At 44.7% G+C, this 20,243-nt stretch overlaps 1 protein-coding gene across 6 annotated transcripts in view; it reads right to left on the minus strand.

The window, feature by feature from the left end:
• PTPRH (protein tyrosine phosphatase receptor type H) overlaps positions 1 to 20,243 on the minus strand; it is a 687,535-nt gene that overhangs the window by 146,114 nt on the left and 521,178 nt on the right. For all 6 annotated transcript variants that reach the window (XM_069638112.1, XM_069638104.1, XM_069638130.1 and 3 more), the window contains one exon: positions 18,368 to 18,658. In XM_069638112.1, coding sequence (XP_069494213.1) covers positions 18,368 to 18,658 — 291 coding nt within the window. The remainder of the gene's footprint in view (positions 1 to 18,367; positions 18,659 to 20,243) is intronic.

A 20,243-nucleotide genomic window follows, 5' to 3' on the forward strand; every position in this document is an offset into this window, starting at 1 on the left:
TGTAGATACTCTTCGCTGAAGAAAGACGGGCGCGTTCCTTTAGACGAATAAATACAGGAGAGGCAACATCACACCCAAAGGAGATAAGTGAAGGGGGCAGTCGGCTGGATCGAACTCTGCACATGGGTCACCAAGATACAATGACAGACGTCTCGAGAAGCCCTTAGTGATCCGAGCCACTTGGGTTCGGTTACAGAGAGAACTTCCCTTATTTGAAGGCTTCTCCCTGAAGGGAGAACAAGCGACGGCAAGCAGCTATGTCATACGAGACCTCGAATATCCTTCTAAAGAGTTTATGTTTTGTTTGGGGGGATGGCGGGGGCAATGGAAAGGGGGCTCAAATGTTATTAAGGATGTTTTCTGTAGAGGGACCGTGAGGTAACGGTTTCCACTGGTGGTCCGATGCCAGATCAACCTTTCCAACTGACCCCGATCAGATGTCACCAACTGGGAAAGGGGGAGGCAGAGGAGAAGGGGAGAGGGAATAAAGTGGGATGGGTTGGGAACAGAATCCTTATTGAGACCTGAAAGGGTGCATGCACAGTTGACTGATACCTCACTAAGTTGTCATCCACTGCTGAAGGGTCCTTCAAAACGTAAGATGACAAATGGTGGTTGATACAGACCAACGGGTAGGAGACATCCTCAGGGTGGGAACATTAAATGTCAAAGGACTCAATTCCCCAACAAAGAGATCTTTAGTATATCGGGAATTCCGCAGGGGGAAACTGGACATACTCTTCCTACAGGAAATTAAATATGCTAGAGGAGAAGAACGGAAGCTCCTGGGGGCGCGAATGGGGTTGGAATTTTGGGGTTCCGGGCCTCTGAGAAGAGGGGGAGTGGGGATACACATCAGGAAGGGGCTAGGCTTCACGACCTCCAAGACATGGGGGAATGTAGAAGGGCACACTTTACTTGTGGCAGGCACTGTGGGAAAGGTGAACATTACATTTGCAACCATATATGCCCCCAACACGGGACAACCTAGATTCCTAGCCAAGACAGTCCCCAAAATTATACTAGAAGCCACAGGACATGTCCTTCTTGGGGGTTATTTCAATTTGTGGACACACCCTAACTTGGACAGGAATGTGGGTCATATTGACACGAGGGACCCCATGGAAGGAGGGCGCAGTGTGGTTGCATATATGTTCAATATTTCTGGCTTGAGAGATACATGGCGGCAACTCCACCCAGAAGAACAGGGGTACATCTTCTACTCCGTCCCCCATAACACCTTCACTAAGATTGAGTATATATATTTAACGGAGGATATGCATAATGTTACTATGAGTTCGGACATCGTCACTTGGTCTGATCACGATATGGTCACAGCTGACATTGACTGGGATACCTTGCCTAGGAAAGGGGGCAGAAGGCGGTGTAATGAGACACTTTGGAAAGACCCACTTTTCAAAACAGAGATGGAAACTGAGATTACTGAATATATCAAGACCAACACCACTGGGGAAGTTTCTAAATTAACAGTCTGGGAAGCGGGGAAAGCAACCTGACGTGGAGTCCTGATCAGATAAGGGGCTAGTAAGAAAAGGGAAAGGAACTTGGTTGAAACAAACTCAGAAATGAGATTTTTTGTCTAGATGAGGAGGCGAGGAAAGATGAAACTGGGAAAGCGGACAAGATTTTCAAAGCGAAAAGGAAGAAGGAAGAACTCTGCCTTCTTGAACACGGATTTATAGTCTGTAAATTGCAGCTCCTAAAAAAAAAGTTCTATGAGAAAGGGGACAAGGCGGACACCTTGCTGGCTGTCAGGTTACGAATAGAGTGGAAGGTACTGGAAATAGAAAATCAGGAATCCTCCCAAACCGCGACCAACGCAGACATTCCTGAGGCCTTTGCCACCTTTTATGAGGCCCTATACTTGTCCTCTGTAAAAATTCTGCAGATATCATATGATGAAAGCCATGCATTAGAGGGTTCGATAACGGAAGAGGAGGTCAAGAATGCAATTAAGAGACTGTCATTAGGAAGATGGCTATACTGCCGGATTCTATAAATCCTTCCTCTCCTCCCTCTCATGGTAGAACTCTTTAATAAGATTCTAGACACTGGGAAAGCCCCAGACTCTTTTGTCCGTGCCCTTGTCTCGGTGATCCCCAAAGAAGGCCAGAATCCTAAGCAATGCGCCTCTTATTGCCCCATATCCTTGCTAAATGTCGATGCAAAAATATATACTAGAATCCTAGCAGCCCGAATGGAGATATATATACCACGTCTAATACACATGGACCAGGTCGGTTTTATTTTGTGTAGGCAAGGAGCTGACACCATGAGGAAGACCCTACACTTAATTAACGCATCTCGAACCATGAGAAATGACACAGCTCTCCTCTTGGTCGACGCTGAGAAGGCTTTCGACAGGGTTGAATGGGGCTTTTTGATGGCAGTCCTCCACAAGGTGGGAATAGGTCAGAAATTCAGGGGAGGGATCCAGGCAGTATACACAACACCCAAGGCCTCTGTCTTCGTCAACAGGGAATACTCCCGCTGGTTCTAATTGGGTAGAGGAACGCGGCAGGGATGCCCCCTCTCTGCAATATGCTTTGCGCTCTCTGTTGAACCCCTAGCCCAGAAACTGAGAGATGATCCTCAGGTTTAAGGACTCAGACTAGGAGCCACAGAATAAAAAGTAGCCTTATATGCAGATGACCTACTTTTACATATCTCAAACCCCGTATCGTCCATTCCTAGAGCAATTCAACTAATTAAGGAGTATGGTAGCCTTTCGGGTTTCAAAATTAATGAGGGCAAATCAATCCTATTCCTCCTACATGAGACCAAACAAGCAGACGTGGACAGACTCTCTCTGCTGGGCCTTATCCTGGAAAATTTCAAGTTTAAATACTTAGCCATACAAGTCACGAGGGACGTTGCCAAACTCTATGAAGCCAATGTTCCACCCCTCCTCCTAAAGTTTCATGCAGATCTTGCCAAATGGAGGAAACTCACGGTATCGTGCTTGGGAAGACTTAACCTGATCAAAATGGCATGTCTCCCCCGCTTTCTTTACCCTTTCCAAATGCTCCCCGTACAAATACTGAAGCTCTTTTTTGAGGTGTCAAAAGGGCAATTGTTAAGTTCCTTTGGGAGGGAAAAAGAGCAAGAGTAGCCTATGACACATTAGCATTGCCTAAAGATAGGGGAGGAATGGGACTCCCGGACTTGAAGAAATATTATGAGGCTGCCCAGCTACGTATTCTGATCCCCCACCTGCAAAATTGTAAAAAAACCTCAATGGGTTGCGATGGACAATCACTATCTGTCCTCAGCAACTGTCTCTGAGTGGCTATGGGTCCCGAGAAATAAACTATTACGAAGATTAAGAGATCACCCGATACTGGGAACCATTTGGGAAATATGGAGGGAGAGAAGGGATATGCAGAAAATTATTTCATGGCCGTCCCCCCTAAGTCATCTATGGGCTCCTGGCATCCTGGAGAAAATTCCTAATTTGGATAGATTCCAACCTTGGTTTGAAGCAGGCTTGGAGAGGGTGGGTCAGCTCTGGAAGAATGGGTCCTTCATTGCAATTTCGGAACTGGGTGAGAACCTCGGGCTGGGCCCTCTCTCTGTTTTTCACTTCCTGCAGATTAAGGGAGTTCTGACAAGGGTTGAATGGAAAGATAAAGTGGATAGAGAACTCACCCCCTTTGAGAAGCTTTTGAACTCCAGAACAGAAATGAAAGGTTTAATATCCGCCATGTACAGGGAGTTGATCGAAGCAGGGAGGGGTTCCACGTTGCCCCTTAAGAATAGATGGGAGAAGGATTTTGGTGAAGAGATCGACCGGAGCATGTGGGGTAGGATGTGCAGGGCTGCCCCTCAGGTCTCTATATCTAGCCAATACAAACTTCATGCAGTTAAATTGCAACACAGGTGGCAATACGACCCCCTCAGGCTCCCTAGAATGTTTCAGTCACTAAGCCCACTTTGTTGGTGTAATTGTGGTGGGATAGCTGACTACTGGCACATGTGGTGGGGCTGCCCAAGAATCAAGGTCTACTGGAATGAAGTCTTGGGGTGGATCAAAGACCTCGACGGAGTCCAGAGGTCAGCAGATCCCTTTTTGCTTCTCTTTGGATTTGAGCAATGTGAAGACAAAAGAAAGAATATCAAGGGTCTAGCAGTCCACCTCTTATTGGCAGCCCGTGCCACCTTAGTCATTATGGAAGTCCAAACACACACCAAGCAAGGGCGTATGGATTAATGTAGCATCAAATATATGTGTCATGGAGAAAATTACCTCAACCCTGCATGCAAAATCTACTCAGTGTGACATGTTGTGGGGAGATTTAGGGCCTCATCACGAGTTTGGTGGTAACCCTTCAATCCAGCGCTAGCGCTATTACCGCCAGATTTAAGGGTCTGCCAAATTAGGGCTTCGGCGGATTTCTCCCCAGCTCTGAGCTGGGGGGAAATCTGCCGAAAATTTGCGCTATTCCCCATTCCCCATAAGAGAGCGAAAATTCCCCATTGAGCCCAATGGGGAATGGGGAATTCCCGAATGGGCTCAGTGGGGAATGGGCAATACCCGTTCCGCCAAACCCGTGATCCCGCGCTATTAGCACCGGGGGGTTTGGCGGTAGGGCTATTAACGCTGACGCTAATAGCGCCGCCGTTACCGCCCAACTCGTGATGAGGCCCTTTGTCTGTAAGTACATGCCGAAAACTAATCAGTAAAGCATGGAGTGAAATTGAAAGGTTGCACCCTTCCCCTGAGGAGAACATTCTGATTTGTTGTATTAGAAAAGACATACATCATGGCCCAGAGGATTTCACGTTCAGACAACCTATGTTAGGGTGGTTATCATATGCGCTTTATTGTGCACCAAACGAGTCTCTACCTTTTCATTTTTTGAATATACATGCTGATGAATGAATGAGGACAATTTTTTCAGGGGAGTGTTGGGGTGGGAGGAAAAGAAAATATTTTTTTGAATGAAGAATATGTTTTTCTATTTGGGGGGCAAGAATGTTTCACGTGTATGTGACCCACTATATTTGTTGTTGAACACTGTTCTGTAATGCCTTTTTTTATGACCTTGAAAATCTTAATAAATACAAATAAAAAGTTTTTTATAATAAATTGTCTTTTCTGCTAAAACAGGACTACCTTGTGGTCACTTGACATTGTGAGCCCGTATTGGTATGCAGCTGAGCCAAAGAGAGCCTGGGGTCTGTGTCTTTTTCACAGCTAGGATCTTCTACCTTTCAAAGGTTTCCTCCTCTTTGAGACTTTCTCATGCAGCAGATCTAGAATTTGGAATTCCCTGCTTCCTAGAATTCGCCAATTGTGTAGCATTTGTGAAGACTTTTTATACATGTTTGTTAAGATTGGCTTCCCCTTAAACTTACTGGTTCCTATATTGCACGTTTATTTGTCAATTGTATTGTTATTCTTTATTTAAATTTGAAAAACCTATATAATAATTATTTTAAATACAAGACAAGCCACTAAGAGTAGCAAATATAACAACATCTAGCCATGATTTCAGTTGAAACAAAAGACTGTCGTTTCTCATTGTGTTTATGGCTTTAAGTACGCTCTGGCGGTAAATCCTCCAAGCTAGGAGTGGCAGGATAGTGGTGTTAGTCACCATTTCGGTGTACCACAGGGTTCCATTAAAGTTAAATTTTTTTTATTTCTTTTTTTGTAGTTTTCTTTTTAGCAATTTTTGCATTTTTACAACACTTTACACAAGTCACAGTCAACATGTCTTAATAGGCCCACTCCCTCCCCCAATAAAGAAAAGTATAAACAGAGCTAGTACATCCAGGAATCGACCCCATATCTTCTCATATGACTTCTTCCGACGACAAATCAAACTTTCCATGTCAGTCAATTTTAACATTTCGTCCATCCAAACATTTCCTTCTGGAGACAGTCTTGACTTCCACCCTCTTAATATCAATTTTTTAGCCACTGAGGCACCTCTAAATAGCCATTTTCATTGCGAGGAGCTTAGATTAATCAGTAATTCGTCATCACCAAGAATGAATGTATTAAAATCGTAATCCAAGCTCTGTCCTAACACATTGTTAAAAATTATGCAAAGTCTTCTCCAGAAATCACTCACTCTCACACACTCCCAGAGCATGTGTTGCAGGTTGCCCACTCTGTGAAAACAACCCCAACATTCATTCGTATCAGAGAGACCTCTCTTATGCAATCTCTCAACGGTCCAATACACCCTATTTAGGATCTTAATCTGACGTGATCTTTTGCCCAGGCTTACAGAAGATAGGCAACCATTTTTACAAACCACCTCCCATTGTTCCTGAGTCATCTCACATATCAATCTCCTTGACCATTCTTCCATTAGCAAACTATTGGCCATTGATCTGGACACAATCAGTTTGTAATATTTACTCGCTAGCCCATACCGCATACCGGGTCCGGTTTCCCTGAATGGAGAAATAACAGGCCATTCCAACCTTGGAGGACCCGGTATTTCCCCATTCAGGGAACCCATCCCCATTCGAGCCCCCATAGTTCTCAATGGGAATGGGGAGGGAGATAACAACAGGCCCGTTAATAACGGGCCTGTTGTTAGCTCCCTGGTCTGCTAGCGGGACCAGCTAAGGGCACCTGGTTTTACCAGGCGCCCTTTGCAGGTCCCGTCAGCAGACTCGTAATAGGGCGGTGAGGGGTTAACGGCGCCGGAACCATTACCGGTGCTGTTAACTCCTATCCTCCCACCTCACCCTCCCTACCACACAGGCAAAGCCACCCTCTTCACTGCCACCCACCTTCTCGGTCATCCGACCCATGAAGCGTGTGTCAGTTGAGGCTTTCGCTGCTACCTTCTCGCCCCCCCCTGCCCCTTCGGCTGACTCCCACCCTGACACAGCCCTTTCTATGCTCCACTCTGCTATATCTGCTACTCTTGATATCCTTGCCCCCGTCCTGAGAATCCGCCTGAAGCCCAAGGCCAAATGTAACTCCTGGTATGACTCGGATCTCGTCACCCTAAAACGCAAGTGCAGGGTTGCAGAGAGGAAATGGCGTGCTTCATGTTCATCCTCTGACAAACTGGCCTGCCGCCTGCTCCAAAGGCAGTACCGGCTCTCCGTTCTCACCAAGAAGAGAGCCCTTATCCAAGCCCACATCTCTGCGGCATCTAACAACTCCGCCGAACTCTTTAAAATCTGCAAGGAGCTGGCCAACCCTGTTGCAGTCTCTACCTCTCCTGTCCCCTCCCAGGCCCTTCGCACTGCACTGGCCTCTCACTTCATCTCTAAAACTCAGGACATCCTGTCCTCGCTCTCCTCCTTTTACCCCCCTCCCTCCCTTCCCGGCTCTTCCTCTGGCCCTTCTGCAGTCACCCCTCCTCCCTCTTTCTCTACCTTTCCACTTTTCTCTGCTGACGAGGTTTCCAGACAAGTCCGATCTATGAAAGTCTCGTCTAAACAGGTTCACCCTTGTTCCTCCAAAACTATCAAGGACCACATCGACTCCCTGGCTCCTGCCCTGGCTGACTTTTGCAACCACTCCTTCGCCTCTGGAGTTTTTCCTTCCCCCCTCAAGCACTCCCTTGTGCACCCTCTTCTCAAGAAACCCTCTTCCGACCCCTCCTGCCCGGCTAACTATCGCCCTATCTCCATCACTCCCTTCCTGGGCAAGCACCTGGAGAAACTGGCCATCTCCCAGCTTAACCTCCATGCTGAATCTGTTGGTAGTCTTCATGACCATCAATCTGGCTTCAGAGCTGCCAGAAGCACGGAAACTGCTCTCCTGAACATCCGTGAAGACCTGCTCTTGAACCTTGATTCCAACACTCCGTGTGTTCTCATTCTGCTCGATCTCTCCTCTGCCTTTGACACTGTCAACCATGCCATCCTGCTCAACCGTCTCCGTGCAAACCTGGGTATCACTGGTCAGGCTCTGGCGTGGCTGACCTCTTTCCTTTCAAATCGACCCTCCCAGGTCCAACTGGGGTCCTTCCTCTCCGACATCTTTTTCTCCACCTGTGGTGTCCCCCAGGGATCTAATCTCTCTCCCTGGCTGTTCAACCTGTATCTGGCACCCCTTGCCCACCGCATCGCCGCTCTCTGCCCTAATTTCCAGTGCTATGCGGACGATACCCAGCTCATTTTCAGGCTACCCTCAGCCTCCCCCTCTCCTTCCCTCATCTCTGACTGTCTGTCTGCTTTCCAGGAATGGTGTGCCGCCAATGACCTCTGCCTTAATGCCAGTAAGACTGAGATTCTACTCATCGGTACACCCACTCCCTCCTTCCCTGCAGCTCTCTGGCCTGCCTCCCTTGGCCCCCTCCCTGCTCCTACCTGCAAGGCAAAAAACCTTGGGGTCATCTTCGACTCCACACTCTCCTTCTCTCCTCATATTTCTGACGTCGCTAAGAAGTCACACTACCAGCTGCACCTCCTCAGAGGTATTCTTCCCTTCCTTTCCTTCCCCCAGAAGCTCACTGTCTCCCGAGCCCTGGTTCTCTCGAAGCTGGATTACTGTAACAGCTTCTATCTTAATCTGCCTGCCTCCACTCTCCGCCCTCTGCAACTCATCCAGAACAGAACTGCGAGACTTGTCCTTGGCCTCAAGCCCAGGGACCGTATCTCTCCAGGACTGAAATCTCTACACTGGCTCCCAGTGGCTGCGAGGATAAAGTTCAAAACCCTCTGCATTGTCCACAAGGCCTTCTGGGGCCTGGGTCCTAAATACCTTCAACTCTCTCTTCCCAAATATCTTCCTTCCCGAGCCCTTCGCTCATCCGCCTCCAACTCCCTCAGGGTCAGCCGCTTCTCGAAGCAACGAGCTGGGGGTAGATCTCTCTCCGCGGCAGGGGCCTCCCTCTGGAACAGCCTTCCTGCCTCCCTGAAACTTGAGGAGAACCATCTCCGGTTCCGGAAGCACCTCAAAACCTTCCTCTTTGCTTCTGCTTTCTCTCTCCCTCTCCCCTGCTGAACAGCTAATAGTCCTCACTGAAACTGCACTGATTCTGCAACTGGACCACTCTTAACGGCCTCGGTCCTGGGCCCAGCCACTCTCCACTTGCACTGATGCCTTGGAACCCCTCTGCACTGCGGGACTGTCTCTGTATCCCTACAGCCCCCCCCCTTTCCCAGCACTTGTTCTGCACCTACCTTGCACTTGCCACCAGCTGGCCCTATTTATTTATTACTTTACGCCACTTTCCTTGTACTGCACTTCCCCCCCTCCCCTTCCCCTTGCACTTTTTCCCCTCCCCCACCCCTGCACTTGCGCGATCTGAATGACACTTGGCCTAGTAGGATCGTTGTCTGTCTCCCCTTGTTCCTCCCCTCCCTGTCTCGTCACGCCTTGAAACACCTGTGTATAGGCGCGTTACAAATGCCATATCATATCATATTACAAATACAAATGCCATATCATATCTTATCATATCATATCATCATAACCCCTTACCGCCCAACTCATAATGACCCCCAATGTCTCCAATTGCCTTTTTAAGCCTTTGGTAATCATGTTGTGTGCAATTTTGTATTTGCCACATCTCCTTCACCTGATTCTGGTTCAGCAATCTGCTATGACTTTGCAGGTCCCCAATACACTGTACACCTCCCAAGAACCAATCTGGCCAAAAAAAGTGTTTTACCATTTTCCCTTATTTCAGATTTGTACCATATGGATGAGTCAAGTCTCTTAAAAGCATTTTCCACCAAAAGATTCTGAAACTCCTCCCAAGAGCCACTCAAAAATGGTGTTGTGGGCTCCACTTTAGTTGTTCGTCCCAGTGTGGTTGTCAGGATAGCCAACAGGGCCAGAGGCCCTAATATAGAAGCCTCCGCCTTAGTCCAATCATCCAGCACCTTTTCCAATAATGGTGCATAGTATCCGCCCATAAATGCCAGATGATAGGCATAAAAATTAGGAACCCCTAATCCCCCTCTCTCCTGTGGCAATTGCAATTTCCATAGTTTCAAACTTTGCGGCTTGTTGTCCCCAAAACATTTGGCATAAGAGCATCAAGTTCTTTCCAGAATTTCTTCCCAATATCCAATGGTAGCATGCTCAAAACATAAGTTATTTTTGGTGTCGAGATCATCTTTAGTGCGTTGACTTTACCCCGCAAAGCTAGATTCAGCTATTTCCATCTCTTTAACTCCTGTTTAAGTCCAACGCTCAGAACCTTCATATTCTCCAGTACCATGCCTTCCAATTTATTGGTCATCCAGACGCCCAAGTATTTAAGTTTCTCTGGGCACCATGTGAATCCCAGATTTGTAACCACTAGTTTATTATAGCTCCTGGTTAGTGGCATTGCTTCTGACTTTGCCCAGTTGATCTTATAGCATGAGCATACATTAAAATCTGATATAAGCCCCATAAGTGTTGGATTTACATTTCCTAAATTCCTCAGCACCAGTAATAGGTCGTCCACATAAAGCCACAATTTTTGACCCGCTCTGCCATAACCTATTGCTTGTATCCTTTCTTCTTCTCAAATCGCAGCTGCCAGAGTTTCAATTGCAATTATAAATAAAAGTGGGGACAAAGGGCACCCCTGTCTAGTACCACGTTCCAGCTCAAAGCATTCAGATCTCATGCCATTGGTTCCAACGTCTGCTGTCGGGCCAGAGTATAATAGTGTTACCCAATTCATAAAGCATTGCCCAAAACCCATTCCTCTTAGTACATCATACAAGTAATTCCAATTCACTTGGTCAAAGGCTTTTTCAGCATCAAATGAGAAGACTGTCGCATCATCACACTAATCTGTTGTTTGGGATACGGTTTGTAAGAGTCTTCTCATATTATTAGCAGCATGTCTGCCTTTGACAAATCCTTATTGGTTTTCATGAATTAGCTTCGGTAGCAACAATTCTATTCTCCTTGCCAAAGATTTTGACAGACTTTCATTGTCTGTATTTAATAGGCTAATTGGACGATAGTTTGAAGGTAATGTCAGGTCCTTATCTTTCTTTTTGACCAGTGAAATTGTTGCGTGGTGGGTTGTTTGAGGTAGCATCCCAGCAGAAAGAGATGTCACATACATGTCACATAAAAATTCAATTACGGAATCTGGCATGATCTTATAGAATTCAGTAGGTAGCCCATCTGGCCCAGGTGATTTCACAGAATTCAAGGATGTAACTGATTTCTGTAGTTCGTCAGTAGTCAGTTCGGCATCCAAATTGTTTCTATCTTCCGTTGTTAAATTCGGCATCTGTATATCTGCTTTAAAGCGCTTTAAGTTCCTGGATATATTAGTCTCATTCATGTGCAGTTGACCATAATAGTCCTTGAAGACTTCATTAATCTCTTTAGGGTTGAAAGTAATCGACCCATCCAATTTAGTGATAGATGCAATAGCCCTGTCTGCCACCTGACTTCTTAAACGATGGACTAATCAGCTGTCACATTTTTCACCATTTTTAAAATATGTGCATTTGATACAGAACATTTGTTCAGCCTTTTCAGACATTTTCTTATAATCGCTTTTCATGTGGCGTAGCTCATTAACTTTCTCATCAATTAGATTACGTAGCACTTCCTCCATCAGGTCTTCAATCTTCATATCCAGGGTCATGACTTCAGTTTCATGTTTTTTCCGCCCGCTCGATAAACTGATCAATAATCCTGTCATGGAGCATTTGAAGGCTTCCCAGACTATTCTTGCATCTAGTTCTCCTGTGTGGTTTTCTTCAATGAAATGATTAGCCTCACTGATAATCTTCTCAACAAATTCATCTTCTTCCAGTAGTAATGTATTCATCTTCCATAAACAAGTCCTGTTTATATTGAAACGTAATGCCAGGCACATTTCCACTGGTGCATGATCAGACAAGTGTCTATTCCAGATCACACCAATTGTGTAATTTTGAGCTGCTCTGCCTGACACCAGTATCGTGTCTAATGTAGAGTATGTTTTGTCTGCGTTGGAAACAAAACTGTATTCTTTGGTTGATGGATCTTCCAGTCTCCAGGCGTCCACCAAGTTATGCTCATCAATCAAGGCATGTAAGGAAACAGAATAGTTAGTCATAGCACTTTTACTTTTGTCCATCAACGGGTCTAGCACCTCGTTGAAATCACCTCCGAGTATTATATTGGAGGTACTCATATCCAGTAGTGTCTGGGCAATATATCTATAAAATGAACCATCATCCAGCGTTGGTGCATATATGTTAGATAATGCTACAATTTCGCCGTGGAAATTTATTAACAATACAATCATTCTGTCCTCCTTGTCCGAATAATGCTTCAATACTTGAACTGAAGAATTTTTCAGAATTAAAATTGCTAACTGTGTGACCTTGAGTTATAAGGCGAGCCAAATAAACTCCCCACCGATCCCTTCTTCAGTGTGTTCACCTCCTCTTGTTGCAATAAGCATATATACGCTATAAGGTCATTCAAGTGCTTAATTATTTTCCTCCTTTTTAACAAAATAAAATGCAATAGAAAGAGATCATTCAAGCCACATGAACAGCACTTTGAGTCACATATCACTATGAGCCTAAGCATTTTATGGGGGTCTAATAGTATCTTCTGCCAGATAATAGTCAATTATGTAACAAAAACGAGGTTATGGCAGATAAAGTCACAGGTCCACAGCGCTTGTATAACAATTAAAGAGATCAACCAAGGCTGCAGGTGTCTGGGTGGTGTGGGTATACTGCCAGTATAAATCCATGAGGTAAATTATGAAGAACAAAAAGAGGTCCCAGTCTCTCTGCGCCAAGGAATTGGAATTTATTAAAGGTGAAAAACGCCTGACATGTGTTTCAAGCTGCGTACAGCTCTTCTTCAGAGGCTACAGTTATACAAAAATGACAAGCAAATTATAAATAAATTACAATGTATGCAGTTGGTGCAATGTATCGAAAACAAACAAAGGTACAAGGGAAGGGAAAGGAGCCAGGGCAAGGTGCAACCACAATTTACACATGTGGAATACATGTAAACAACCAAATAATAAGTGAGATTAAGTTACCGCAAGTTGTCAATTTCATTCGTAGCAGCACGTGTGCATGGGAACAATTGCAAAGGAAAATTAAAGCACAATTTTAGAAACAAAGGTTGACCATAGCAGCGCAATCATGTACCAAACGAATCAATGAGATAAGTCTTAAAATGAAGGACTAATATGTGCCCCATAATTGTGAAGTAAACGATTTACCTTGAATTACAGCAATTAGTCGTCAAAATTAAACGTAGTACAATGCCAGGATGAATTCTGAAAAGACCCCAATATGTAATTAATATAATCAACCAAAATGAGGACAAAAACATTTATAACCAAGATACCAGGATCATTAAAGATTAAAACATACCTCAAACTGCCTCGCTATTGTGGAAGGCTAATATTCAACAAAGACAAAAGAAGAAAAACCGAGCCTCAATTAATGTTGCATAAAGGCCAGCAAAAACCCTTTTAAACCACTAATTGGCTCCTGATCAACAAGGAATTAAATACATCAACCATAATTGTACCGTGATATACAAGAATTGCAAAGACAATTGTACCAGGAAACAACCAATTAGGTCCTTGACCATCCATAATTAGGGGGAGCGTATTAACACGTCTTACCGCAGCAATCGTAAGTTTGTGTCTGCTCAGAATCCCATCGCGCGATTCGCAAAATAGTAGTAGGACTACATATACTTGAGTCTAAAGGCAGCGAAATGTATAGTCATGCAACTAAGGTGTAGCAAGTTGGGAAAACGAGCCACCATGTTGGAAGAACAGAAAAAGCCTAATAGGGAACCTTACTGCATTAGAGGGATGTCCGTAGGCCCAGTGCAAGTAATACATTACAGAACTAAATAATTAACCAGGAGGAAAGAACTAAAAAACCCTAATATATTAGTAACCAACTTGCTAAACCTTAGTTGCATGACTATACATTTCACTGCCTTTAGACTCAAGTATATGTAGTCCTACTACTATTTTGCGAATCGCGCAATGGAATTCTGAGCAGACACAAACTTACGATTGCCGCAGTAAGATGTGTTAATACGCTCCCCCTAATTATGGATGGTCAAGGACCTAATTGGTTGTTTCCTGGTACAATTATCTTTGCAATTCTTGTATAACACGTTACATGTACGGTTGATGTATTTAATTCCTTGTTGATCAGGAGCCAATTAGTGGTTTAAAAGGGTTTTTGCTGGCCTTTATGCAACATTAATTGAGACTCGGTTTTTCTTCTTTTGTCTTTGTTGAATATTAGCCTTCCGCAATAGCGAGGCAGTTTGAGGTATGTTTTAATCTTTAATGATCCTGGTATCTTGGTTATAAATGTTTTTGTCCTAATTTTGGTTGATTATATTAATTACATATTGGGGTCTTTTCAGAATTCATCCTGGCATTGTCCTACGTTTAATTTTGACGACTAATTGCTGTAATTCAAGGTAAATCGTTTACTTCACAATTATGGGGCACATATTAGTCCTTCACTTTAAGACTTATCTCATTGATTCGTTTGGTACATGATTGCGCTGCTATGGTCAACCTTTGTTTCTAAAATTGTGCTTTAATTTTCCTTTGCAATTGTTCCCATGCACACGTGCTGCTACGAATGAAATTGACAACTTGCGGTAACTTAATCTCACTTATTATTTGTTTTTTTACATGTATTGCACACTTGTAAATTGTGGTTGCACCTTGCCCTGGTTCCTTTCCCTTCCCTTCTACCTTTGTTTGTTTTCGATACATTGCACCAACTGCATACATTGTAATTTATTTATAATTTGCTTGTCATTTTTGTATAACTGTAGCCTCTGAAGAAGAGCTGTACGCAGCTTGAAACACGTGTCAGGCGTTTTTCACCTTTAATAAATTCCAATTCCTTGGCGCAGAGAGACCGGGACCTCTTTTTGTTCTTCATAGTCTATTATGTATATAGTCAGTCTATTATTGATTCAACTGTTAATCTTCATATGTTATCTCAATCTTATTTCCCAACTGAGATCGCTAGCTCTTTAGAATGTAAGTCAAGCAATTTCCTAAAATCTGGAATCAGACTTTCCATGCTATCTGGACAAGAAACTCGCCACCTCCAGAGACCATCGCACCACCAGAATCCACAACATTGTCAGTCTGGAAAAAAGGAATGGCAAGATAGAAACAAAATAGACAACTGTTTTTTTTTCCTGCTACAGTACACATAGTTGTTCTTGAACAAGTGAGCAATGGAGATTATACAGGCACCCTCCAACATGGACGTGAAAACCCTACTCTTCAAAGAACATGGTTCCATCAACCACATTTTCTTTGTGCGTGCCTGTTTCTTCATCCCTGTTAGTGCACACATGTTCCCACCAATGACGCCAATTCCAATCAGTTGCTTGCTTTTCAGCAAAGGACCATCCTACGCAGTGGTCGAAGTGTACGAAAAGAAGTAGTGGAACTATGTTCCCTGCTGGCCTGCCCCCGCTCCCCACAAACCCCATCACCACGCCCCCTCCCACACACAATACACACACCCAAACACTTGCACCTGCAGTTTAAGGAAACGCTCAGTGCAGTGCACTGAAAGTGCAAGTTTGAACTTCTTCCTACACTTTTATTTTAAAACGAAACCATTCCGGAACGGTTTCTTTTTAAAATAAAAGTATAGGAGCTGTAAAAGGTAATTTAAAAAAGTAGAGGAGCACCGCTCCCGTCCGCTCCCGCTCACTTCGACCACTGATCCTACGCCCCTTTCCAAGTTCTCTACACGCTCTCTCGCATCCTGGTAATGTGTCTTCCCTTTCGGGTCACCCACCACCTGACTCCTCCTTCCCTCTTCTCCTACCTTCATACCCAGACTGCTTGCATCTGTCTGCCTCCCGCCTCTACTACACCTGTCCCGGGAAGCACTCCTTCACTCCCCTTCAATTGGAGACCCAGAACGGGACAGTACGAGCAGTCTTGGGTATCCCCAGATGGCACCCTATCTCAGAGGCAAGAAGAAAGCTGCACTGGCTGCCTGTGAGGCAGTGTGTGTCGCACAAGATCTTGACTCTCACTCACAAGTGTCTGACCAATGATGCGCCTGTTTATCTTACAGAGCGCCTGGTTCGATACCTACCCTCACGCTCTCCCAGATCACAAGTCCATGCCAAACTTGTCCAACCTAGATTACGCATGACCAAGTATGGGGGGACAGCCTTTGATGTCCTGGCCTCTGTTCATTAGAATGCCATCCCCTTCGAACTTGAAAAAATCCAAACCATCAAAAAGAGGTTGAAAATCTTTCTTTTCAATACTCCCTCGATCTAAATACTGTCTTCTCTCTTTCTGATGCCCACTTTCTGTGGTCTTGTCTTGTTTGTTTTACGTGCGTCCTGAGACCTTTGGGCGAGTTGGCATGTTTACAAAAATTAAAATAAATAAATAAACTGCCCACCTGGCACTCACACTCTCCTTCCCCAGATGGATACTGTTTGGATATCTACAATGCAATCAAAAGCTGTAGTCCCCTTTGCTTAGGGTTCATTTGAACAATATATTAGACTCTTTTTAGTACAAAAGTGAAAAAAGAACCAAAGCAAGTGTTCCCACCAGGAATGATTTATCGCATAATATCAATTGTTTTCACTTTTTTCAAAACAGCTTTACTTCAGTTGTTTTATTTTTGTACTCATTTGAAAAGGACTCTGGGTTCAAAGGTCCCATTTGGAAAATCAAAGATTCCCCTCAGTTAATGGGCCTTATTACAAGTTGGGTGGTGTGGTAAAAATGTGGCAGTAATAGCATTACTGCTGCATTACTGCAACACCCAATTACGAGTTTGGGGGAAAGTTGGAGGATTCACCTCCAGCCCTGAGCTGGAGGATAATTCGCCAACTGTGTGCCCTTTTTAGGTGCAATTGCGGCAGCGGATTTATCGCTGCTGTAATAGCGCAGAAAACACCCCATTGAGTCGAATGGGCTAAAAAAAAAAATGGGGATTTACACCGCCACGCCACTTGTAATCTGGTGGTAATACTGCCAGACCAAGTGGCGGTAATGGCCATTGTGTTGGGTGGTATTCCAGTGGAGTTACTGCCAGGATACCGCCCCACTCGTGATGAAATCGGTCATTTTAAGGTGTCTTATTAGTTCGCAGATGCCACTGGGCCGATGCATTTCTGTGGTCCTTCATCAGGGCAAATCTCTGCGTAATTCAAACTTGTGACTCGAATGGTCTCTGCCACCTTGCACAGCGTATTGGCTAAACTGTCCCCAGCCGTCTTGCAGCAGATGCATCAGTTAAGAGGAAAAAAACATGTTCAGGTGGTTGCTGTGTTCAAACAATGAACATGGAATTCGGGAGCCTCGCAGATAGATTGGCGTGTCCTCGGTAGCAAGTCCCCGAATGCACATACAGGGATTCGGGAAATTGGCCAGGTGGCATCTGCAAACTAATCAGACACATTAAAATGATTGCGCAATACTACTGATTTTAAGCACGTGGAGTACATTTTGATGCAACCCAGAACGAACAGAATACACAACGCTTTACGCCCTTAGTGGTATTTAGGGTGTGCAGCCCTCACCGACGGCTACATGGATGCGGTATCAGGGCTTTGGATTTGCAGCCTGATATGCCGTCTGGCTTTAGAGTGTACAACCTCTGTAGACAATGGAGCAGTGAATTTAAGGGGAATGCTTACATATAGATAATGGGAGCAATACAGGTGGCTGACCATTAGGTTGCACTCCGCTAGTTTGCTGTCCTTATTTTAGGAAGCCAGGCGTGGCACAGAATTATACTCCAAGCACTTGAGAACCTTGACTGGATAATACAAGTGCCTAGAAGTGGCCGTCTGCCTTATTATCACCCACCACATCCTCCCTGTTTCAACGCCAGACCTCCTTCTCAATGATTCTGCCCTTCTCTTCTGTGGTACAAACCCAAACAATTACAATTCACAATTCCCCAGGTGAAGTCCATCTCATGTCACTTGCTTCCCCCATCTGGCCGTCACTCTTCTTGTTTTGGCAACTTGCAGATCTGGTTTCTGGTGGTTTTTTAATGTCATGATGTTTGTGATCGGAAACTATTGCATTTATGTCCAACTACGAACAGTAGGGCTCCAATAAAGTTAGCATATAGGTAACAAACACATATTGAATTTCAGTACCACCCCCTTGTGAACATCACCCTAATCACATGAAAAGGGAGAGAGGCCATTTAAATCCAGGTTCCATACTGAGCATTCAGAGAGATCGGGGTGAGAGAGAAAGAGAGAGAGAGCAAAATAGAGGGAATTCAATGGATTACAGAGAACCCCAATCCGTAGCATGCAGAGACAGGGGCAGAGGGCTTTCAGCCAGTTCTAAGCTCTATTCCCAAGGAAACCATAGGCAGAGGGAAATAGAAGGTCAATGTGTCAGAGAGTGTCCTTACTTCAAATTGACATGGTACGTACTTGTTGTTGCATCAGTGATGGTTGACGGAATGCTCATGACATTATTGGGAGTGACGCTGTACACGGAGAGGTTATACGGGACCCCAGGATCCAGATTTAATATCACCTCTGTTTGATCGCCTGCAAGATTATTTCTCGATGGAAAAGTCATATTGCGCCCGGTGTACATTGAGATCCACTCCACCAAATAGCTGTAGCTGGACTGCAGTGTGTTATTGGGGACCCTCCATTGTAGAGTCAGCGAGGTCTCATTTTGGTTGATCACTCTGAAGTTAGTAACTGGAGAAGGCACTAAAAGAAAACAAGAATACACTATTTCAGAGAACATATAGTATGGCGTGCAGGAAATTCGGAAGAATGGGTGGTGATGGAAAAAGAAGGTGTAGGACATACAGGAACTATATAGAGTGGTCCTCAAAGAGCACAAGAGGGTGACAGCAAACCATATTACACTTAGAAGAAGTGGGGAGAGAGAGATGCAAGGGGAGCACCTCCATTCTTGAACGGGAAGTGGCTTTTAGGCTGGGCAGCGGGTTTTGAAAGGATGATAGTCCCATCCAGAACATGAACAAAGGATGAAATTCACCATGTTATCACTTACGCTCTGCATCCCCAACATGAGATGAAGAAAACTATAACTTCTAGTCCTAGAAGTGGATTCGTTTGGTGCAAATATCCCAAACTCTTACTTTTTCAAAAGAGACACTCTGGATGATGATTTTTGTTTTCTGCACATGTCTAATGTGAAGCCTTTCTTTCTTCTTCTCCGACGAAAGGCCTAGGCTCACCTTCTCCCTTGTCAATGTTCTTCAATTGTGCCTAGGATCATGTTACTAAGTCCCTATATAGCTCCTTCTCAGGTGAATGCTGCGTAGTACCATTTGTCTGCCAAAGGAACCTCACGTCTAGACACAATGATGGCAGTAGACAACTCAGCACACACTTCACAGCCCGATGCTGACATAATTTAAGACCCTCTGCATCATCCCATCCACAAGGCCTTCTTGGGCTTGGGACCACGCTATCTCCAACTTTCCCTCCCTAAATACTCAGCTGCTAGAGCCCTGCGCTCCTCTAACTCCAACTCTCTGACTGTCAACGACTTCTCCAATTAGAGAGTGGGGGCAGGTCTCTCCCCTCGGCTGGCATCTCCCTTTGGAACAGCCTCCCTGCTCATCACAGACTTGAGCCGGACCTTCTAAAGTTCTGGAAACTGCTCAAAACTCTCCTGTTCTCTACCTTTTTCCCCCTTTCCCTTCCCTGCTAACCACCCCTCAGCCACTGTGACTGGTGGCCTACTCCTCGTGTGTCTCTCAGGATTACAGGCCCTTCTTTCCCAGTCAATACCTGCACCCTGTTAGGCAAGATTTGGAGAAGTACCCTTTGGGTGCACTACAACAACCTTAACCTCCTGGCAATAGGAACCCAACCTTTGGTACGAGTCTGTACTACACAGGTTGGTAGTGTGGCTGAGCAGCCAGGCTTATCTCAAGAGGGGTCAATGTGAGCAGTAGGAGAGTTACACAGAGATTCACAGTGACAGGTATCTTAATAAACACTTACAGTCAAGTTTTCCTGATTAAACAATTATTAATTTATTTAACAGTCAGTTTGAATAAGCCTTCAGAAGGGGGTAATATAATAGTAACACACAAATACACTCCAAATTACACCCTCTTAGTTTCTCTAAATCCTCATATAACCATTTGAGATGGCACACAGACACTTCATACAACCTCAGGTGATTGAAATAGCTAGGACACTGTGGACATTAATATATCACTGGTACATTTAGAGCAATACTGATATGAGTGTTAAAGTAAAGAGATTTCAGAATAAAACAAGAGATCACACAAATATTCTGAAGCAGGTAAGT

This window comes from Ambystoma mexicanum, chromosome 1q (assembly GCF_040938575.1).
Source record: "Ambystoma mexicanum isolate Mex_15411 chromosome 1q, UKY_AmexF1_1, whole genome shotgun sequence".
NCBI classification, from domain to species: Eukaryota; Metazoa; Chordata; class Amphibia; order Caudata; family Ambystomatidae; genus Ambystoma; species Ambystoma mexicanum.